Source organism: Salmo salar, chromosome ssa12, assembly GCF_905237065.1.
Source record: "Salmo salar chromosome ssa12, Ssal_v3.1, whole genome shotgun sequence".
In the NCBI taxonomy this organism is placed as follows: domain Eukaryota; kingdom Metazoa; phylum Chordata; class Actinopteri; order Salmoniformes; family Salmonidae; genus Salmo; species Salmo salar.
Genome location: NC_059453.1, coordinates 101196306 through 101221523, shown reverse-complemented (window position 1 = coordinate 101221523; position 25218 = coordinate 101196306). Strand labels below are relative to the sequence as shown.

The following is a 25218-nucleotide window of genomic DNA, read 5'->3' as shown; positions in this document are numbered from 1 at the left end:
TCCCCCTCCTACTATAGAGATACCCCTATACCCTTCTAGACAACAATATAGACAGATCCCCTCCTACTATAGAGATACCCCTATACCCTTCTAGACAACAATATAGACAGATCCCCTCCTACTATAGAGATACCCCTATACCCTTCTAGACTGCAGATTGGTGACACAGTAACAGATATTCTTACCCAAAGCTAAATTAAAATGTATTTTTTCAGATGTCTGAGCCTTTCCATGATCTTGATAAAACAGTTGAGTCGCCATATCAATACCAGCGGGGTCCCTTTAGCTAGCCCAGATCAGTTCCCAATCTCATAACTAGCTACCAAGAAGCCATTTCAGGCTATCAATCAAGTTGGAGTAGCTAGCTTGTTTAACTATCTTAGCTGGCATGTCTGCTGGACTTTAGAAAAGTTAGTAATAATTAAATGTACTTAGAAAGGAATGTGAGTCTTATTATCTTTTACCCAGATTTTAGCAGAGATGCAGAAATGCACATTTAGTTTCTTATAAAAAAAGAACCAGCAGACAGCTCAAGAGGTATGCTTAGATATGCAGAAAAATATACATATTTTTGACATAAGCATAATGATTATGGCTCTAGATTGCAGGAAAAAGCTGTTTCAGGTGTTTCCAACCCCTGTACTTTGTGCCAACTCAGACTGGAGAATTCTCCAACCCCCGTACTTTGTGCCAACTCAGACTGGAGAATTCTCCAACCCCCGTACTTTGTGCCAACTCAGACTGGAGAATTCTCCAACCCCTGTACTTTGTGCCAACTCAGACTGGAGAATTCTCCAACCCCTGTACTTTGTGCCAACTCAGACTGGAGAATTCTCCAACCCCTGTACTTTGTGTCAACTCAGACTGTGCGGGTGCATAATTTCCCTGGTTACATGGTCTTTTCTCTTCATTGGAATTACGTATTTACTACTTGATTATTATAACTGTACATAGACTTGATTTACATACTGTACACCTAGTATTTAAGTCTGATAAGAGAAAGGTGGGAGATGTGGAATGTGATTTCTCTGTGTGTAAAGTCTGTTTTCTAACTGGCTATATTTACACTGCTAACATCACCTGAAGGTACTCTCTGTGGTGCTGAAATGGATCCATAGCTCCAGATGACAAGAATTAGAACAGTCTTTTCATTCTGCACCAAAGGGCCGGCGACCCCTTGCTTCAGGGCGGGGCAGGTAGCCTAGTGGTTAGAGCGTTGGACTAGTAACCTAAAGGTTGCAAGATTGAATCCCTGAGCTGACAAGGTTAAAATCTGTCGTTCTGCCTGTTCCTAGGCCGTCATTGAAAAGAAGAATTAGTTCTTAGCTGACGCCTAGTTAAATAAAGGTAAAATAAAAACTCTACACTCTTAGGTCAACTCAAAAGGTCTAACCCTCCTTTAACTAGATCTAGCTCAGCAACTTTAAAAGGGCTCAGACATGCCGATATAATTCGCTGGCTGAGTACTTGGGGAACGTAATTTGCGAATAGTGCACGCACCGAGTCGGCTTGGAGAATCGCGCGAAACAATTTACCGAACGATCGGCAGACGAACGCTAGATCGCGATGTTTGCGAGCCCTAAACCTCGTTTAGCTATAATAGATCAAAACTCACTTAACCAACTCAAAGTTCTTCACACATGTAGAATGTGTCATCAGTACTCCATGAGACAGTGAGAAAAATACTGTATGTACACGTAGTTTGTAAACATGCTTGTCAATCAGTGGAGGCTGCTGAGGGATGCCACCAACCTCATGTGTTGTCATTATACGTCAATGTGAATAAACAGAAAACATTAACCGTTTGAAGATATGAACTCAGAATGTTCAAACTCACCTTCCTGCTCTTACATTTTACATTTTAGTCATTTAGCAGACGCTCTTATCCAGAGCGACTTACAAATTGGCTCTTTATTCAGGTTACAATTACATTACACATTTTAATATCCTAGGACTTCAGTTGCATTACCTTTCCACTTAAAAATGGAGTACAAGCAAATTATATTTTTTTTTACAGTAGTCGAAGTGATATATTGTACAAAAAAGAAAGTTTAGATTTTCTTATCTACTCGTTCCTTGTTGAAGTTTCATCTTTCTCCATGGTTATAATACATCATCCATGCTCCAATCATGAGATCAAAACTCTTTCTGCAGTGTGTTGGACCTTCAACAACTGACACTGTTCAAAGAAATGCACCTTTATGAATTGATAATCATTTTATTTTATTTGCTTTGACTGTCTATTGTGTTGGTTAATTTCTTTACAATAAAATGAGAGAAACTTATCACAAGTCAGAGTTGTACTTAAACTAAATCTTTATTCACTTATTAATAAGGGAGCAGGTCAATACAACACACACATATAAAGTGAATCGATTGAGTGCTCGACGATAATGATGGCTGGTCGACGAATCACCCTCAGACGATTCATTTAGAGGTGAATCACCCTCAGACGATTCGTTTAGAGGTGAATCACCCTCAGACGATTCGTTTAGAGGTGAATCACCCTCAGACGATTCGTTTAGAGGTGAATCACCCTCAGACGATTCGTTTAGAGGTGAATCACCCTCAGATGATTCATTTAGAGGTGAATCACCCTCAGACAATTCATTTAGAGGTGAATCACCCTCAGACGATTCGTTTAGAGGTGAATCACCCTCAGACGATTCGTTTAGAGGTGAATCACCCTCAGATGATTCATTTAGAGCCCCCGAGACAAAAGTACAAAGGTCTTTTACAGCCAAGATACACCCCTTTCAGTCTACATGACGAACAACAGATGTATGGAATGGGTCACAAGGTTAAGATTAGTATGAAAGATACTTGTTATTCACAGCAGACAGTATCTGCTGTAAAAACAGTACTCATTGTGTAAAGACCAGGGTCTGGCCCTGAGGTCATCTCCCCCTGGTACCATATAGAACAGAAACATTAACTCATGCTATGGAATGCGGTCTCTTTAGGTTTTATCACCCAAAAGACATCGGAAATCTCCTGTTAGTGTTAAATCTCCCAGAGGCCCACTTTCAGTTCACACAGACACAATAGAGTTATAAGAACCCTCTATGCTGTTGCATAAAACAGCCATTTGATGCAATAAAAGTATTATAACAATCTTGTAATTTCTCTCACAGTTTTCATACAGTGTTGGGGGGGTTGTCTCCCTGTCTGCATGCTGCCGTCTATCTGTCTGTCTGCCTGCTGCCATTGGACTGTCTGTCTGCATGCTGCCGTCTGTCTGTCTGTCTGCCTGCTGCCATTGGACTGTCTGTCTGCATGCTGCCGTCTGTCTGTCTGCCTGCCTGCTGCCATTGGACTGTCTGTCTGCATGCTGCCGTCTGTCTGTCTGTCTGCCTGCCTGCCTGCTGCCATTGGACTGTCTGTCTGCCTGCTGCCGTCTGTCTATCTGTCTGCCTGCCTGCTGCCATTGGACTGTCTGTCTGCATGCTGCCGTCTGTCTGTCTGTCTGCCTGCCTGCCTGCTGCCATTGGACTGTCTGTCTGCATGCTGCCGTCTGTCTGTCTGCCTGCCTGCCTGCTGCCATTGGACTGTCTGCCTGCCTGCTGCCGTCTATCTGTCTGTCTGCCTGCTGCCGTCTATCTGTCTGTCTGCCTGCTGCCGTTGGACTGAGCCGTAAACATAATGACCGCTGGCCGGGGCTGCTGTCAGTCACTCTCTTGCAGGTAGACTCCGTTTTGTTCAAGAAAACTAAAACAAAGTCAATCTTTATGGGAAGCTCAGACTTCCTACCCACTCACTCTCACTAAGTGCTGGTTTCCCAGACCTGGTAGGGAGGGCATCCACTCATCATTCATCCCTGGTCACCAGTGGCATGGAAAGGGGGTTCTTTAACAAGCATTATACATTAACCTCTACCAAACTAAACAAACATGTTTGATTAAATGCAGAAAGTGGATGTTTACCCCCCTGTCCTGCTTTTCCAGCGGACTGGTGTGGGACTATCCTCCGTAGCCTGCTGTGGGCCAGAGGGGACGATTCAGACAAAATAATACAACCATCCATGTGAAAAGGGAGGGGCGTAGGAAGGCAGCAGAGCGCTAGGCCGTGGCCTCGATGGTGCATTCTTTAGCCAGGTGACCAGACTTTCCACAGTTGTAGCAGTTGACTTCGCTGGCCTTGCTGCACTGGACGGCAACATGGCCGATCTCACCACACCTGGTGGGAGACAGAGAGGAGAGAGAGATGAGGTTTAGCTAAGACAAGAGAGAGTGTTTTCATTCATTTGTTATTCTGCTATAACGTCTCATCTTTTGGAAAGGTGATGTTTAGGCCTGATACCAACTAATTTGTACCGGACACAGAAGTCCTGCCTGCTGATCAACACACACACACACACACACACACACACACACACACACACACACACACACACACACACACACACACACACACACACCTGATTCTTGATGTCCATTTATAAAGCTGTTCAGGGCTGCCACAACTCAAACATATCACAGGGAAGCAGCTTAACGATACACTGGCCAGTACACCTTGTAACAAAACAATATGTTCTCACAGCCCTTCTGGATGTGTGTTAACTCACCTGTAACATTTGACCTGGTCACAGCCCTTCTGGATGTGTTAACTCACCTGTAACATTTGACCTTGTCACAGCCCTTCTGGATGTGTGATAACTCACCTGTAACATTTGACCTTGTCACAGCCCTTCTGGATGTGTGATAACTCACCTGTAACATTTGACCTGGTCACAGCCCTTCTGGATGTGTGATAACTCACCTGTAACATTTGACCTGGTCACAGCCCTTCTGGATGTGTTAACTCACCTGTAACATTTGACCTTGTCACAGCCCTTCTGGGTGTGTGTTAACTCACCTGTAACATTTGACCTTGTCACAGCCCTTCTGGATGTGTCCGAAGCCTCCACAGGAGTAGCACTTCTGCTCGTTGGCATGGTCACAGTCCCGGGCCACATGGCCGGCCTTGCCACAGTTATAACAGACCTGTATAGCATTATAACATGATAACAGTAACACAATGACATAACACCCCGGCCTTGCCACAGTTATAACAGACCTGGAAAGCATTATAACAGTAACAATTAAGAATATAATCACCGGCCTTGCCACAGCGATAACACACCTGCATTATATTAGGGGCCTATAAAACCTGCATTATATTAGGGGCCTATAAAACCTGCATTATATTAGGGGCCTATAAAACCTGCATTATATTAGGGGCCTATAAAACCTGCATTATATTAGGGGCCTATAAAATCTGCATTATATTAGGGGCCTATAAAACCTGCATTATATTAGGGGCCTATAAAATCTGCATTATATTAGGGGCCTATAAAACCTGCATTATATTAGGGGCCTATAAAACCTGTATTATATTAGGGGCCTATAAAATCTGCATTGTGGAAAATGTGGACGGAACACAGACGCAGTCAGCATCAGTAGGCTATCAAGCTAGCAGTGTTGAGGGCCTGAATGCAGCCTGCAACGCTGTTATCCATTATGGCTGGGACAGCGGACTCTCCTGGGCCTGTTGCTGTCTAGAGCCCTGCTATTTGTTGTTGTTATTTTCAATCTTCCCTGAGACCTGCCCTGTCTGGAACTGAGAGGAGTAACAGCGTAACCTACATTGCTGCCATGACAAAGACCAAAGCTGGCGGGACTACCGTTAAGGACAGTGGCGTCTCTAAACCACAGGTGAAGGATCTTTTAAACACGAACAAAGAGAGTTCTAAAAGCAGCTGTTACAACAAGAAAATATTTTCAAGTGTTTTGTCCAAATACTGGTGGATTCAACTAATAAAAAAATGGACGACCTGACCGGAGAGGTTCAGGACCTGAGGAACAGTTCTGTGTGTGAATCCATGACAACAATGATGGAGAAATCAGATCATCTCAAGGGACAATCAAGACGGAACAACATGGCTGTGGACGGAATTGCAGAATCTCCAAATGAGACTTGGACGGAGTCTGAGGACAATGTGAGGGAAATGATCTCTGAGAAATTGAAGATGCACCACAAGAAGATTGAGGTGGATCGCGGTGGATCGCGGCCCACAGGACTGGAAAACCCACCACCGCCCCCGGCCACCGGTCCAGGTGACAGACCAAGGCTCTTGAAAGAGCCAATAACTTGAGAGGACGGTTCATCTTCCTCAACGAGGACTATCTTGAAGCTGTGCCCCAGAAGAGGAAAGAACTGATCCCAGCCATGAAAGCTGACAGAGCGCGTGGGGACATTGCTTACATCTGCTATGACAGGCTCATAGAACACCCTCCCTCCTGGAAGGGATGAGAGCGCCAAGCCTATGGGTTCATAGCTTCAACCCCGCAGCACACAGGACTGGTGCACTTCACAAAATAGATGGGATCATGAGGGAGGAAAATGATATGGATATATTGAAGCAACATTTCAAGACATCAGTCAGGAAGTTAAAGCTTGGTCGCAAATGGGTCTTCCAAATGGACAATGACCCCAAGCATACTTCCAAAGTTGTGGCAAAATGGCTTAAGGACAGCAAAGTCAAGGTATTGGAGTGGCCATCACAAAGCCTTGACCTCAACCCAATAGAACATTTGTGGGCAGAACTGAAAAAGCGTGTGCGAGCAAGGAGGCCTACAAACCTGACTCAGTTACACCAGCTCTGTCAGGAGGATTGGGCCAAAATTCACCCAACTTATTGTGGGAAGCTTGTGGAAGGCTACCCGAAACGTTTGACCCAAGTTAAACAATTTTAAAGGCAATGCTACCGAATACTAATTGAGTGTATGTAAACTTCTGACCCCCTGGGAATGTGATGAAAGAAATAAAAGCTGAAATAAATCATTCTCTCTACTATTATTCTGACGTTTCACATTCTTAAAATAAAGTGGTGATCCTAACTGACCTAAGACAGGGAATTTTTACTGGGATTAAATGTCAGGAATTGTGAAAAACTGAGTTTAAATGTATTTGGCTAAGGAGTATGTAAACTTCTGACTTCAACTGAATATTCAGAGCCACATCCCTGTAATGCTCAGAGGAGATCTTATTGGCAAAGCCTTTTCTTTAAGGGTGTTGCTATAGGCAACCAAGTGCTAACAGTCAGTATCTAAATAATATGTGTGAAATGCTTGATAGTGTATGTGATGTAAACAGAGAGGTCTACTTTCTTGGGGACCTGAGTATTGACTGGTTTTCATCAAGCTGTCCGCTCAAGAGGAAGCCTCTCACTGTAACCAGTGCCTGTAATCTGGTTCAGGTTATTAACCAACCTACCAGGGTGTTTACAAACACTACAGGAACAAGATCATCCACATGTATTGATCACATTTTTACTAATACTGTAGAATTTTGTTCTAAAGTTGTATCCGTACCCATTGGATGCAGTGATCACAATTATAGTGGCCATATCCAGGAAAGACAAAGTTCCAACAGCTGGGCCTAACATAGTGTATGAGAGATCATACAAAAGATTTAGCTGTGACTCATATGTCTGTGTAGTTGAAAGATGGGGCAAAAAGAGTGGCTAATAAGTCTGGCTGTACATCTGACTGGCTGACTAAATGCAAATTATGTGACTAAACTCAACAAAAATAAGAAACTGTATTATGAAGCCAAGATATGACAATGATAAAGAAAAATGGGAAAAAACTTAAAACTATAAATTATATTATGGGCAGAAATTCAATTCCATCTTTCATCAAATCAGATGGCAATTATTTCATTAATTACAAACTTTTGCAGGAAATGCCAACAACAAACAGGTGTATTTTTACCAATGACCTGGCACTGGCATTAAACTAGAGATCAACCGATTAATTTGCATGGCCGATTAATTTGGGCCGAATTCAAGTTTTCATAACAAATCGGTAATCGGACTATTTGGATGCCGATTATGGCCGATTACGTTGCAATCCGCGAGGAAACTGCGTGGCAGGCTGACCACCTGTTACTCGAGTGCAGCGTCAAAAGGACCTGGTGGCTGCAAGGAGCCAAGGTAAGTTGCTAGCTAGCATTAAACTTACCTTAGAAAAAACAATACATCTTTACATAATCACTAGTTAACTATACATGGTTGATGATATTACTAGGTTAACTAGCTTGTCCTGCGTTGCATATAATCAATGCGGTACCTGTTAATTTATCATCGAATCACAGCCTACTTCAACTTTGCCAAACGGGCAATGATTTAACAAAAGCACATTCGCGAAAAAAAGCACAATTGTTGCACAAATGTACCCAACCATAAACATCAATGCCTTCCTTAAAATCAATACACAGAAGTATTTTTTTAAACCTGCATATGTAGTTAAAAGAACTTCATGTTAACAAGCAATATTAACTAGGGAAATGGTGTCACTTCTCTTGCGTTCAGTGCTAGCAGAGTCAGGGTGTATGCAGCAGTTTGGGCCGCCCTTCTCTTGCGTTCAGTGCTAGCAGAGTCAGGGTGTATGCAGCAGTTTGGGCCGCCCTTCTCTTGCGTTCAGTGCTAGCAGAGTCAGGGTGTATGCAGCAGTTTGGGCCGCCCTTCTCTTGCGTTCAGTGCTAGCAGAGTCAGGGTGTATGCAGCAGTTTGGGCCGCATGGCTCGCTGTGAACTGTTGAAAGGCCATCTATTCCTAACAAAGACCGTAATTCATTTGGCAGAATTCTACAGAATTATTACATAACATTGAAGGTTGTACAATGTAACAGCAATATTTAGACTTAGGGATGCCACCCGTTAGATAAAATGCATAACGGTTCCTTATTTCACTGAAAGAATAAAAAGAATAAATAAATGATAGTTTCTGGATTTGACCATATTAATGACTTAAGGCTCATATTTCTGTGTTTATTATAATTAAGTCTATGATTTGATATTTGATAGAGCAGTCTGCAGCAGGCTCGTAAGCATTCATTTAAACAGCAGCTCTTAGCAATGCTGGGATGCACAGCCCTGTTTATGACTTCAAGCCTATCAACTCCCAGAATTAGGCTGGCAATACTAAAGTGCCTGTAAGAACATTCCAATAGTCAAAGGTATATGGAATACAAATGGTATAGAGAGAAATAGACCTATGATTACTCTAATAACTACAACCTAAAACTTCTTACCTGGGAATATTGAAGACTCATGTTAAAAGGAACCACCAGCTTTCATATGTTCTCATGTTCTGAGCGAGGAACTTAAACGTTAGCTTTTTTACATGGCACATATTGCACTTTTACTTTCTTCTCCAACACTGTGTTTTTGCATTATTTAAACCAAATTGAAAATGCCTCATTATTTATTTGAGACTAAATTGATTTTAGTTATGTATTATATTAAGTTAAAATAAAAAAGTGTTCATTGTTCATTCAGTAGTGTTGTAATTATTACACATATATATATATATAAAAAAAAATACATAATTATTATTATTTATTTTTTAATTCGTCCGATTAGTCGGTATTGGCTTTTTTTGGTCCTCCAATAAATCAGTATCGGCGTTGAGAAATCATAATCGGTCGACCTCTACATTAAACAAAGCCTGTGTGTCCATGTATGCTGATGATTCAACCACAGACGCATCAGCAACCACAGCTAATGAAGTCACTGAAAACCTTAAAGAGTTGAGGTCTGTTTTGGAATGGGTGGCCAGTAATAAACTGGTCCTGAACATCTCTAAAACTAAGAGCGTTGTATTTGGTACAAATCCTTCCTAGAGTTCTAGACCTCAGCTGAATCTGGTAATGAATGGTGTGGCTGTTGAACAAGTTGAGGAGACTAAATTACTTGGCGTTACCTTAGATTGTAAACTCTAATGGTCAAAACATACAGATTCAATGGTTGTAAAGATGGGGAGAGGTCTGGCCGTAATAAAGGGATGCTTTGCTTTTTTGACACCACACTGTAAAAAGCAGGTCCTGCAGGCTCTAGTTTTGTCTAATCTTGATTATTGTCCAGTCGTGTGGTCCAGTGCTGCAAGGAAAGACCTAGTTAAGCTGCAGCTGGTCCAGAACAGAGCGGGACGTCTTGCTCGTCATTGTAATCAGAGGGCTGATATTAATACTATGGATGCCAGTCTCTCTTGGCTAAGAGTTGAGGAAAGACTGACTGCATCACTTCTTCTTATAAGAAGTGTCTTTTGTCCTATATTTATATATTTAAAAACATTTACATTTTTTTATCCCAGGCCGTCATTGTAAATAAGAATTAGTTTTTAATTGACTTGCCTAGTTAAATAAAAAATATATAGATTGTGTTAGATCCCACATTTTTTACATTGTCAACTACACACAGATCCGACACACACACTTACCCCACCAGACATGCCACCAGGGGTCTTTTCACAGTCCCCAAATACAGAACAAATTCAAGAAAGCTTACTGTATTATTGTCATTTAGCAGACACTCTTATCCATAGCGACTTACAGTAGTGAGTGCAAACATTTTCATAGTGAAAATTATGAAATGGATTAATTTGCCCAAGTTAATCATAAGATACGAACAAAATGCATCAGTGATTGGATCAGTGCAACTTCCTGAAAGAGCACAGGGCCCCTGTCTGTCTGTGTGTAGTGCTGCTCTGTATGTCTGGTCTATACTCTGTGTGTAGTGCTGCTCTGTGTGTAGTGCTGCTCTGTATGTCTGGTCTACACTCTCTGTGTGTAGTGCTGCTCTGTATGTCTGGTCTACACTCTGTGTGTAGTGCTGCTCTGTATGTCTGGTCTACACTCTGTGTGTAGTGCTGCTCTGTATGTCTGGTCTACACTCTCTGTGTGTAGTGCTGCTCTGTATGTCTGGTCTACACTCTGTGTGTAGTGCTGCTCTGTATGTCTGGTCTACACTCTCTGTGTGTAGTGCTGCTCTGTATGTCTGGTCTACACTCTGTGTGTAGTGCTGCTCTGTATGTCTGGTCTACACTCTTGTGTGTAGTGCTGCTCTGTATGTCTGGTCTACACTCTGTGTAGTGCTGCTCTGTTTGTCTGGTCTACACTCTGTGTGAGTGCTGCTCTGTCTGACTCCTGTGTGTAGTGCTGCTCTATATGTCTGGTCTACACTCTGTGTAGTGCTGCTCTGTATGTCTGGTCTACACTCTGTATAGTGCTGCTCTGTGTGTAGTGCTGCTCTGTATGTCTGGTCTACACTCTGTGTTGTGCTGCTCTGTATGTCTGGTCTACACTCTGTGTGTAGTGCTGCTCTGTATGTCTGGTCTACACTCTGTGTGTAGTGCTGCTCTGTGTGTAGTGCTGCTCTGTATGTCTGGTCTACACTCTGTGTGTAGTGCTGCTCTGTATGTCTGGTCTATACTCTGTGTGTAGTGCTGCTCTGTATGTCTGGACTACACTGTGTGTGTAGTGCTGATCTGTATGTCTGGTCTACACACTGTGTGTTGTGCTGCTCTGTATGTCTGGTCTACACTCTGTGCAGCTGTTAGAGATAATGCTAATGATAACTGTCTTCTGGTAGAGGGAAAGACTTTCCCAAACCTCCTCTATTAAATTTTAACTACAAAGTAGCATATGCCTACCTGGCAGAATTATAGAGATCATTTGTTTTGAAAACTCTGCACCATCACAGAAGCACTACAGAAACACTACTAACCAAACAACAGTGCTAGGTGTCTGTGCTACAGAAACACTGCTAACCAAACAACAGTGCTAGGTGTCTGTGCTACAGAAACACTGCTAACCAAACAACAGTGCTAGGTGTCTGTACTACAGAAACACCGCTAACCAAACAACAGTGCTAGGTGTCTGTGCTACAGAAACACTGCTAACCAAACAACAGTGCTAGGTGGCTGTACTACAGAAACACTGCTAACCAAACAACAGTGCTAGGTGGCTGTACTACAGAAACACTGCTAACCAAACAACAGTGCTAGGTGGCTGTGCTACAGAAACACTGCTAACCAAACAACAGTGCTAGGTGGCTGTGCTACAGAAACACTGCTAACCAAACAACAGTGCTAGGTGGCTGTGCTACAGAAACACCGCTAACCAAACAACAGTGCTAGGTGGCTGTACTACAGAAACACCGCTAACCAAACAACAGTGCTAGGTGGCTGTACTACAGAAACACTGCTAACCAAACAACAGTGCTAGGTGGCTGTGCTACAGAAACACTGCTAACCAAACAACAGTGCTAGGTGGCTGTACTACAGAAACACTGCTAACCAAACAACAGTGCTAGGTGGCTGTGCTACAGAAACACTGCTAACCAAACAACAGTGCTAGGTGGCTGTGCTACAGAAACACTGCTAACCAAACAACAGTCTCTGGCTGGTGAACACTTGTATTAAAAGGAAACTACACCCCCCCCCCCCACAACAACAAAAAACAGAATCGGGCAAAAAAAATAAGTGATTTTATAGGGAGCTAATAATAACAACATCAGCACACCGGCCTGCTAGATAATAATATTACAACACCCAAGCCTTCACAGTTATAACACACCTGTTCCCTCTCCTTCTTGGGCTCCTTACAGTCTCTGGAGATGTGTCCTCCACGACCACAGTTGTAACACGCTGCAGAAACACAGAACAGTTACAACACGCTGCAGAAACACAGAACAGTTATAACAGAAACACAGAACAGTTATAACACGCTGCAGAAACACAGAACAGTTATAACACGCTGCAGAAACACAGAACAGTTATAACAGAAACACAGAACAGTTATAACACGCTGCAGAAACACAGAACAGTTATAACACGCTGCAGAAACACAGAACAGTTATAACACGCTGCAGAAACACAGGACAGTTATAACACGCTGCAGAAACACAGAACAGTTATAACAGAAACACAGAACAGTTATAACACGCTGCAGAAACACAGAACAGTTATAACAGAAACACAGAACAGTTATAACACGCTGCAGAAACACAGAACAGTTATAACACGCTGCAGAAACACAGAACAGTTATAACACGCTGCAGAAACACAGAACAGTTATAACACGCTGCAGAAACACAGGACAGTTATAACACGCTGCAGAAACACAGAACAGTTATAACACGCTGCAGAAACACAGGACAGTTATAACACGAAACACAGAACAGTTATAACACCGAAACACAGAACAGTTATAACACGCTGCAGAAACACAGAACAGTTATAACACGCTGCAGAAACACAGGACAGTTATAACACGCTGCAGAAACACAGAACAGTTATAACACGCTGCAGAAACACAGGACAGTTATAACAGAAACACAGAACAGTTATAACACGCTGCAGAAACACAGAACAGTTATAACACGCTGCAGAAACACAGGACAGTTATAACACGCTGCAGAAACACAGAACATTTATAACAGAAACACAGAACAGTTATAACAGAAACACAGAACAGTTATAACAGAAACACAGAACAGTTATAACAGAAACACAGAACAGTTATAACACGCTGCAGAAACACAGAACAGTTATAACACGCTGCAGAAACACAGAACAGTTATAACACGCTGCAGAAACACAGAACAGTTATAACACGCTGCAGAAACACAGGACAGTTATAGCAGAAACACAGAACAGTTATAACACGCTGCAGAAACACAGGACAGTTATAACACGCTGCAGAAACACAGGACAGTTATAACACGCTGCAGAAACACAGAACAGTTATAACACGCTGCAGAAACACAGAACTGTTATAACAGAAACACAGGACAGTTATATCAGAAACACAGAACAGTTATAACACGCTGCAGAAACACAGAACAGTTATAACACGCTGCAGAAACACAGAACAGTTATACCAGAAACACAGAACAGTTATACCAGAAACACAGAACAGTTATAACATGCGGCAGAAACACAGGACAGTTATAACACGCTGCAGAAACACAGAACAGTTATAACACGCTGCAGAAACACAGGACAGTTATAACACGCTGCAGAAACACAGAACAGTTATAACACGCTGCAGAAACACAGAACAGTTATAACAGAAACACAGGACAGTTATAACACGCTGCAGAAACACAGAACAGTTATACTAGAAACACAGAACAGTTATAACACGCTGCAGAAACACAGAACAGTTATAACACGCTGCAGAAACACAGAACAGTTATAACACGCTGCAGAAACACAGAACAGTTATAACACGCTGCAGAAACACAGAACAGTTATAACAGAAACACAGAACAGTTATAACACGCTGCAGAAACACAGAACAGTTATAACACGCTGCAGAAACACAGAACAGTTATAACAGAAACACAGAACAGTTATAACAGAAACACAGAACAGTTATAACACGCTGCAGAAACACAGAACAGTTATAACAGAAACACAGAACAGTTATAACACGCTGCAGAAACACAGAACAGTTATAACAGAAACACAGAACAGTTATAACAGAAACACAGAACAGTTATAACACGCTGCAGAAACACAGAACAGTTATAACAGAAACACAGAACAGTTATAACACGCTGCAGAAACACAGAACAGTTATAACAGAAACACAGAACAGTTATAACACGCTGCAGAAACACAGGACAGTTATAACACGCTGCAGAAACACAGAACAGTTATAACACGCTGCAGAAACACAGAACAGTTATAACAGAAACACAGAACAGTTATAACACGCTGCAGAAACACAGAACAGTTATAACACGCTGCAGAAACACAGAACAGTTATAACAGAAACACAGAACAGTTATAACAGAAACACAGAACAGTTATAACACGCTGCAGAAACACAGAACAGTTATAACAGAAACACAGAACAGTTATAACAGAAACACAGAACAGTTATAACACGCTGCAGAAACACAGAACAGTTATAACACGCTGCAGAAACACAGAACAGTTATATCAGAAACACAGAACAGTTATAACACGCTGCAGAAACACAGAACAGTTATAACAGAAACACAGAACAGTTATAACACGCTGCAGAAACACAGAACAGTTATACTGCAGAAACACAGAACAGTTATAACACCGAAACACAGAACAGTTATAACAGAAACACAGAACAGTTATAACACGCTGCAGAAACACAGAACAGTTATAACAGAAACACAGAACAGTTATACCGCAGAAACACAGAACAGTTATAACACGCTGCAGAAACACAGAACAGTTATAACACGCTGCAGAAACACAGAACAGTTATAACACGCTGCAGAAACACAGAACAGTTATAACAGAAACACAGAACAGTTATAACACGCTGCAGAAACACAGAACAGTTATAACACGCTGCAGAAACACAGAACAGTTATAACACGCTGCAGAAACACAGAACAGTTATAACAGAAACACAGAACAGTTATAACAAGCTGCAGAAACACAGAACAGTTATACGCTGCAGAAACAGAACAGTTATAACACGCTGCAGAAACACAGAACAGTTATAACAGAAACACAGAACAGTTATAACACGCTGCAGAAACACAGAACAGTTACAGCACGCTGGGAGAGAACTAACACATACAGGAACATCTCACTAATCCGACATCACACTACCAGTCAAACTTCTAAATTGGTGTGATGTCCACACAAGTGTGGTCAACATTGTTCTAAGATGGAGACGTCCTCACCATCCTCAGTCCTCTCACAGTCCCTGGCGACGTGACCAGGCTCTCCACAGCGATAGCAGAACAGATCTGAGGAACAGGAAGAACATTATTATTGGAAAATCACATCATTGCTTTGCTAGACATGTGGCAATAGGAATGACTTAGAAGTTAGCACACAGGCTCAGTGCTGCCCAGGGCCAAGTTAACACACAGGCTCAGTGCTGCCCAGGGCCAAGTTAACACACAGGCTCAGTGCTGCCCAGGGCCAAGTTAACACACAGGCTCAGTGCTGCCCAGGGCCAAGTTAACACACAGGCTCAGTGCTGCCCAGGGCCAAGTTAACACACAGGCTCAGTGCTGCCCAGGGCCAAGTTAACACACAGGCTCAGTGCTGCCCAGGGCCAAGTTAACACACAGGCTCAGTGCTGCCCAGGGCCAAGTTAACACACAGGCTCAGTGCTTCCCAGGGCCAAGTTAACACACAGGCTCAGTGCTGCCCAGGGCCAAGTTAACACACAGGCTCAGTGCTGCCCAGGGCCAAGTTAACACACAGGCTCAGTGCTGCCCAGGGCCAAGTTAACACACAGGCTCAGTGCTGCCCAGGGCCAAGTTAACACACAGGCTCAGTGCTGCCCAGGGCCATGTTAACACACAGGCTCAGTGCTGCCCAGGGCCAAGTTAACACACAGGCTCAGTGCTGCCCAGGGCCAAGTTAACACACAGGCTCAGTGCTGCCCAGGGCCAAGTTAACACACAGGCTCAGTGCTGCCCAGGGCCAAGTTAACACACAGGCTCAGTGCTGCCCAGGGCCATGTTAACACACAGGCTCAGTGCTGCCCAGGGCCAAGTTAACACACAGGCTCAGTGCTGCCCAGGGCCAAGTTAACACACAGGCTCAGTGCTGCCCAGGGCCAAGTTAACACACAGGCTCAGTGCTGCCCAGGGCCAAGTTAACACACAGGCTCAGTGCTGCCCAGGGCCAAGTTAACACACAGGCTCAGTGCTGCCCAGGGCCATGTTAACACACAGGCTCAGTGCTGCCCAGGGCCAAGTTAACACACAGGCTCAGTGCTGCCCAGGGCCAAGTTAACACACAGGCTCAGTGCTGCCCAGGGCCAAGTTAACACACAGGCTCAGTGCTGCCCAGGGCCAAGTTAACACACAGGCTCAGTGCTGCCCAGGGCCAAGTTAACACACAGGCTCAGTGCTGCCCAGGGCCAAGTTAACACACAGGCTCAGTGCTGCCCAGGGCCAAGTTAACACACAGGCTCAGTGCTGCCCAGGGCCAAGTTAACACACAGGCTCAGTGCTGCCCAGGGCCAAGTTAACACACAGGCTCAGTGCTGCCCAGAGCCAAGTTAACACACAGGCTCAGTGCTGCCCAGGGCCATGTTAACACACAGGCTCAGTGCTGCCCAGGGCCAAGTTAACACACAGGCTCAGTGCTGCCCAGGGCCAAGTTAACACACAGGCTCAGTGCTGCCCAGGGCCAAGTTAACACACAGGCTCAGTGCTGCCCAGGGCCATGCTCTGGAACACCAAACAGGAGAAAATGTTTTGAAACGGAGTTGCATGGGAAGGTTGAATACTACCTGAACATTAATTTACAGTTTCAAAGCGTTTTTACTAAACTTTGACCTTTCATTTATCCTGTAATGTAGTCAGTACCTTTCCCCATCTATTGATCACTACCCTGTAATGTAGTCAGTACCTTTCCCCATCTATTGATCACTACCCTGTAATGTAGTCAGTACCTTTCCCCATCTATTGATCACTACCCTGTAATGTAGTCAGTACCTTACCTTTCCCCATCTATTGATCACTACCCTGTAATGTAGTCAGTACCTTACCCCGTCTATTGATCACTACCCTGTAATGTAGTCAGTACCTTACCTTTCCCCATCTATTGATCACTACCCTGTAATGTAGTCAGTACCTTTCCCCGTCTATTGATCACTACCCTGTAATGTAGTCAGTACCTTACCCCGTCTATTGATCACTACCCTGTAATGTAGTCAGTACCTTACCCCGTCTATTGATCACTACCCTGTAATGTAGTCAGTACCTTTCCCCATCTATTGATCACTACCCTGTAATGTAGTCAGTACCTTACCTTTCCCCATCTATTGATCACTACCCTGTAATGTAGTCAGTACCTTACCCCATCTATTGATCACTACCCTGTAATGTAGTCAGTACCTTTCCCCATCTATTGATCACTACCCTGTAATGTAGTCAGTACCTTCTTTCCCCATCTATTGATCACTACCCTGTAATGTAGTCAGTACCTTACCTTTCCCCGTCTATTGATCACTACCCTGTAATGTAGTCAGTACCTTACCTTCCCCGTCTATTGATCACTACCCTGTAATGTAGTCAGTACCTTACCTTTCCCCATCTATTGATCACTACCCTGTAATGTAGTCAGTACCTTTCCCCGTCTATTGATCACTACCCTGTAATGTAGTCAGTACCTTACCCCGTCTATTGATCACTACCCTGTAATGTAGTCAGTACCTTACCCCGTCTATTGATCACTACCCTGTAATGTAGTCAGTACCTTTCCCCATCTATTGATCACTACCCTGTAATGTAGTCAGTACCTTCCTTTCCCCATCTATTGATCACTACCCTGTAATGTAGTCAGTACCTTACCCCATCTATTGATCACTACCCTGTAATGTAGTCAGTACCTTACCTTTCCCCATCTATTGATCACTACCCTGTAACGTAGTCAGTACCTTTCACCATCTATTGATCACTACCCTGTAATGTAGTCAGTACCTTACCCCGTCTATTGATCACTACCCTGTAATGTAGTCAGTACCTTACCTTTCCCCGTCTATTGATCACTACCCTGTAATGTAGTCAGTACCTTACCTTTCCCCGTCTATTGATCACTACCCTGTAATGTAGTCAGTACCTTACCCCATCTATTGATCACTACCCTGTAATGTAGTCAGTGCCTTACCTTTCCCCATCTATTGATCACTACCCTGTAATGTAGTCAGTACCTTACCTTTCCCCATCTATTGATCACTACCCTGTAATGTAGTCAGTACCTTACCCCGTCTATTGATCACTACCCTGTAATGTAGTCAGTACCTTACCCCATCTATTGATCACTACCCTGTAATGTAGTCAGTACCTTACCTTTCCCCATCTATTGATCACTACCCTGTAATGTAGTCAGTACCTTACCTTACCCCATCTATTGATCACTACCCTGTAATGTAGTCAGTACCTTACCCCGTCTATTGATCACTACCCTGTAATGTAGTCAGTACCTTACCTTTCCCCGTCTATTGATCACTACCCTGTAATGTAGTCAGTACCTTTCCCCATCTATTGATCACTACCCTGTAATGTAGTCAATACCTTACCTTTCCCCATCTATTGATCACTACCCTGTAATGTAGTCAGTACCTTACCTTTCCCCGTCTATTGATCACTACCCTGTAATGTAGTCAGTACCTTTCCCCGTCTATTGATCACTACCCTGTAATGTAGTCAGTACCTTACCTTACCCCATCTATTGATCACTACCCTGTAATGTAGTCAGTACGTTACCTTTCCCCGTCTATTGATCACTACCCTGTAATGTAGTCAGTACCTTACCTTTCCCCGTCTATTGATCACTACCCTGTAATGTAGTCAGTACCTTACCTTTCCCCATCTATTGATCACTACCCTGTAATGTAGTCAGTACCTTTCCCCATCTATTGATCACTACCCTGTAATGTAGTCAGTACCTTACCTTTCCCCATCTATTGATCACTACCCTGTAATGTAGTCAGTACCTTACCTTTCACCATCTATTGATCACTACCCTGTAATGTAGTCAGTACCTTTCCCCATCTATTGATCACTACCCTGTAATGTAGTCAGTACCTTACCTTTCCACATCTATTGATCACTACCCTGTAATGTAGTCAGTACCTTTCCCCATCTATTGATCACTACCCTGTAATGTAGTCAGTACCTTTCCCCGTCTATTGATCACTACCCTGTAATGTAGTCAGTACCTTACCTTTCCCCATCTATTGATCACTACCCTGTAATGTAGTCAGTACCTTACCCCGTCTACTGATCACTACCCTGTAATGTAGTCAGTACCTTTCCCCGTCTATTGATCACTACCCTGTAATGTAGTCAGTACCTTACCTTTCCCCATCTATTGATCACTACCCTGTAATGTAGTCAGTACCTTACCTTTCCCCGTCTATTGATCACTACCCTGTAATGTAGTCAGTACCTTACCCCGTCTATTGATCACTACCCTGTAATGTAGTCAGTACCTTACCTTTCCCCATCTATTGATCACTACCCTGTAATGTAGTCAGTACCTTTCCCAGTCTATTGATCACTACCCTGTAATGTAGTCAGTACCTTACCCCGTCTATTGATCACTACCCTGTAATGTAGTCAGTACCTTACCCCGTCTATTGATCACTACCCTGTAATGTAGTCAGTACCTTTCCCCATCTATTGATCACTACCCTGTAATGTAGTCAGTACCTTACCTTTCCCCATCTATTGATCACTACCCTGTAATGTAGTCAGTACCTTACCCCATCTATTGATCACTACCCTGTAATGTAGTCAGTACCTTTCCCCATCTATTGATCACTACCCTGTAATGTAGTCAGTACCTTTCCCCATCTATTGATCACTACCCTGTAATGTAGTCAGTACCTTACCTTTCCCCATCTATTGATCACTACCCTGTAATGTAGTCAGTACCTTACCTTCCCCATCTATTGATCACTACCCTGTAATGTAGTCAGTACCTTACCTTTCCCCGTCTATTGATCACTACCCTGTAATGTAGTCAGTACCTTTCCCCGTCTATTGATCACTACCCTGTAATGTAGTCAGTACCTTTCCCCGTCTATTGATCACTACCCTGTAATGTAGTCAGTACCTTACCCCCATCTATTGATCACTACCCTGTAATGTAGTCAGTACCTTACCTCCCCATCTATTGATCACTACCCTGTAATGTAGTCAGTACCTTACCTCCCCATCTATTGATCACTACCCTGTAATGTAGTCAGTACCTTACCTTTCCCCATCTATTGATCACTACCCTGTAATGTAGTCAGTACCTTTCACCATCTATTGATCACTACCCTGTAATGTAGTCAGTACCTTACCTTTCCCCGTCTATTGATCACTACCCTGTAATGTAGTCAGTACCTTACCTTTCCCCGTCTATTGATCACTACCCTGTAATGTAGTCAGTACCTTACCTTTCCCCCGTCTATTGATCACTACCCTGTAATGTAGTCAGTACCTTACCCCATCTATTGATCACTACCCTGTAATGTAGTCAGTGCCTTACCTTTCCCCATCTATTGATCACTACCCTGTAATGTAGTCAGTACCTTACCTTTCCCCATCTATTGATCACTACCCTGTAATGTAGTCAGTACCTTACCCCGTCTATTGATCACTACCCTGTAATGTAGTCAGTACCTTACCCCATCTATTGATCACTACCCTGTAATGTAGTCAGTACCTTACCTTTCCCCATCTATTGATCACTACCCTGTAATGTAGTCAGTACCTTACCTTACCCCATCTATTGATCACTACCCTGTAATGTAGTCAGTACCTTACCCCGTCTATTGATCACTACCCTGTAATGTAGTCAGTACCTTACCTTTCCCCGTCTATTGATCACTACCCTGTAATGTAGTCAGTACCTTTCCCCATCTATTGATCACTACCCTGTAATGTAGTCAATACCTTACCTTTCCCCATCTATTGATCACTACCCTGTAATGTAGTCAGTACCTTACCTTTCCCCGTCTATTGATCACTACCCTGTAATGTAGTCAGTACCTTTCCCCGTCTATTGATCACTACCCTGTAATGTAGTCAGTACCTTACCTTACCCCATCTATTGATCACTACCCTGTAATGTAGTCAGTACGTTACCTTTCCCCGTCTATTGATCACTACCCTGTAATGTAGTCAGTACCTTACCTTTCCCCGTCTATTGATCACTACCCTGTAATGTAGTCAGTACCTTACCTTTCCCCATCTATTGATCACTACCCTGTAATGTAGTCAGTACCTTTCCCCATCTATTGATCACTACCCTGTAATGTAGTCAGTACCTTACCTTTCCCCATCTATTGATCACTACCCTGTAATGTAGTCAGTACCTTACCTTTCACCATCTATTGATCACTACCCTGTAATGTAGTCAGTACCTTTCCCCATCTATTGATCACTACCCTGTAATGTAGTCAGTACCTTACCTTTCCCCATCTATTGATCACTACCCTGTAATGTAGTCAGTACCTTTCCCCATCTATTGATCACTACCCTGTAATGTAGTCAGTACCTTTCCCCGTCTATTGATCACTACCCTGTAATGTAGTCAGTACCTTACCTTTCCCCATCTATTGATCACTACCCTGTAATGTAGTCAGTACCTTACCCCGTCTACTGATCACTACCCTGTAATGTAGTCAGTACCTTTCCCCGTCTATTGATCACTACCCTGTAATGTAGTCAGTACCTTACCTTTCCCCATCTATTGATCACTACCCTGTAATGTAGTCAGTACCTTACCTTTCCCCGTCTATTGATCACTACCCTGTAATGTAGTCAGTACCTTTCCCCGTCTATTGATCACTACCCTGTAATGTAGTCAGTACCTTTCCCCATCTATTGATCACTACCCTGTAATGTAGTCAGTACCTTTCACCATCTATTGATCACTACCCTGTAATGTAGTCAGTACCTTACCCCATCTATTGATCACTACCCTGTAATGTAGTCAATACCTTACCTTTCCCCATCTATTGATCACTACCCTGTAATGTAGTCAGTACCTTACCTTTCCCCATCTATTGATCACTACCCTGTAATGTAGTCAGTACCTTTCCCCATCTATTGATCACTACCCTGTAATGTAGTCAGTACCTTACCCCATCTATTGATCACTACCCTGTAATGTAGTCAGTACCTTACCTTTCCCCATCTATTGATCACTACCCTGTAATGTAGTCAGTACCTTACCCCGTCTATTGATCACTACCCTGTAATGTAGTCAGTACCTTTCCCCATCTATTGATCACTACCCTGTAATGTAGTCAGTACCTTACCTTTCCCCATCTATTGATCACTACCCTGTAATGTAGTCAGTACCTTTCCCCGTCTATTGATCACTACCCTGTAATGTAGTCAGTACCTTACCTTTCCCCGTCTATTGATCACTACCCTGTAATGTAGTCAGGACCTTTCCCCATCTATTGATCACTACCCTGTAATGTAGTCAGTACCTTTCACCGTCTATTGATCACTACCCTGTAATGTAGTCAGTACCTTTCACCGTCTATTGATCACTACCCTGTAATGTAGTCAGTACCTTACCCCATCTATTGATCACTACCCTGTAATGTAGTCAGTACCTTTCCCCATCTATTGATCACTACCCTGTAATGTAGTCAGTACCTTTCCCCATCTATTGATCACTACCCTGTAATGTAGTCAGTACCTTACCTTTCCCCATCTATTGATCACTACCCTGTAATGTAGTCAGTACCTTACCCCGTCTATTGATCACTACCCTGTAATGTAGTCAGTACCTTACCTTTCCCCATCTATTGATCACTACCCTGTAATGTAGTCAGTACCTTTCCCCGTCTATTGATCACTACCCTGTAATGTAGTCAGTACCTTTCCCCGTCTATTGATCACTACCCTGTAATGTAGTCAGTACCTTACCCCGTCTATTGATCACTACCCTGTAATGTAGTCAGTACCTTTCCCCATCTATTGATCACTACCCTGTAATGTAGTCAGTACCTTACCTTTCCCCATCTATTGATCACTACCCTGTAATGTAGTCAGTACCTTACCCCATCTATTGATCACTACCCTGTAATGTAGTCAGTACCTTACCTTTCCCCATCTATTGATCACTACCCTGTAATGTAGTCAGTACCTTTCACCATCTATTGATCACTACCCTGTAATGTAGTCAGTACCTTACCTTTCCCCGTCTATTGATCACTACCCTGTAATGTAGTCAGTACCTTACCTTTCCCCGTCTATTGATCACTACCCTGTAATGTAGTCAGTACCTTACCTTTCCCCGTCTATTGATCACTACCCTGTAATGTAGTCAGTACCTTACCCCATCTATTGATCACTACCCTGTAATGTAGTCAGTGCCTTACCTTTCCCCATCTATTGATCACTACCCTGTAATGTAGTCAGTACCTTACCTTTCCCCATCTATTGATCACTACCCTGTAATGTAGTCAGTACCTTACCCCGTCTATTGATCACTACCCTGTAATGTAGTCAGTACCTTACCCCATCTATTGATCACTACCCTGTAATGTAGTCAGTACCTTACCTTTCCCCATCTATTGATCACTACCCTGTAATGTAGTCAGTACCTTACCTTACCCCATCTATTGATCACTACCCTGTAATGTAGTCAGTACCTTACCCCGTCTATTGATCACTACCCTGTAATGTAGTCAGTACCTTACCTTTCCCCGTCTATTGATCACTACCCTGTAATGTAGTCAGTACCTTTCCCCATCTATTGATCACTACCCTGTAATGTAGTCAATACCTTACCTTTCCCCATCTATTGATCACTACCCTGTAATGTAGTCAGTACCTTACCTTTCCCCGTCTATTGATCACTACCCTGTAATGTAGTCAGTACCTTTCCCCGTCTATTGATCACTACCCTGTAATGTAGTCAGTACCTTACCTTACCCCATCTATTGATCACTACCCTGTAATGTAGTCAGTACGTTACCTTTCCCCGTCTATTGATCACTACCCTGTAATGTAGTCAGTACCTTACCTTTCCCCGTCTATTGATCACTACCCTGTAATGTAGTCAGTACCTTACCTTTCCCCATCTATTGATCACTACCCTGTAATGTAGTCAGTACCTTTCCCCATCTATTGATCACTACCCTGTAATGTAGTCAGTACCTTACCTTTCCCCATCTATTGATCACTACCCTGTAATGTAGTCAGTACCTTACCTTTCACCATCTATTGATCACTACCCTGTAATGTAGTCAGTACCTTTCCCCATCTATTGATCACTACCCTGTAATGTAGTCAGTACCTTACCTTTCCCCATCTATTGATCACTACCCTGTAATGTAGTCAGTACCTTTCCCCATCTATTGATCACTACCCTGTAATGTAGTCAGTACCTTTCCCCGTCTATTGATCACTACCCTGTAATGTAGTCAGTACCTTACCTTTCCCCATCTATTGATCACTACCCTGTAATGTAGTCAGTACCTTACCCCGTCTATTGATCACTACCCTGTAATGTAGTCAGTACCTTTCCCCGTCTATTGATCACTACCCTGTAATGTAGTCAGTACCTTACCTTTCCCCATCTATTGATCACTACCCTGTAATGTAGTCAGTACCTTACCTTTCCCCGTCTATTGATCACTACCCTGTAATGTAGTCAGTACCTTTCCCCGTCTATTGATCACTACCCTGTAATGTAGTCAGTACCTTTCCCCATCTATTGATCAATACCCTGTAATGTAGTCAGTACCTTTCACCATCTATTGATCACTACCCTGTAATGTAGTCAGTACCTTACCCCATCTATTGATCACTACCCTGTAATGTAGTCAATACCTTACCTTTCCCCATCTATTGATCACTACCCTGTAATGTAGTCAGTACCTTACCTTTCCCCATCTATTGATCACTACCCTG

General features: G+C 43.1%; 1 protein-coding gene and 1 long non-coding RNA gene across 4 annotated transcripts in view; one reads left to right on the top strand and one right to left on the bottom strand.

The window, feature by feature from the left end:
• The first annotated feature begins 2357 nt into the window (after window positions 1-2357).
• Window positions 2358-2532, top strand: LOC123725589 (uncharacterized). The gene is made up of 2 exons (XR_006758130.1): window positions 2358-2437; window positions 2468-2532. It is a non-coding gene; the product is annotated as an uncharacterized lncRNA (long non-coding RNA).
• Window positions 2533-3477: 945 nt separating this feature from the next.
• Window positions 3478-25218, bottom strand: part of LOC106566283 (CCHC-type zinc finger nucleic acid binding protein) — a 41684-nt gene continuing 19943 nt past the window's right edge. For all 3 annotated transcript variants that reach the window (XM_045692006.1, XM_014134171.2, XM_014134172.2), the window contains 4 exons: window positions 15505-15570; window positions 12399-12469; window positions 4855-4982; window positions 3478-4176 (listed from right to left, as the gene is read on the bottom strand). In XM_045692006.1, coding sequence (XP_045547962.1) covers window positions 4059-4176; window positions 4855-4982; window positions 12399-12469; window positions 15505-15570 — 383 coding nt within the window. In that variant the 3' untranslated portion in view covers window positions 3478-4058. The remainder of the gene's footprint in view (window positions 4177-4854; window positions 4983-12398; window positions 12470-15504; window positions 15571-25218) is intronic.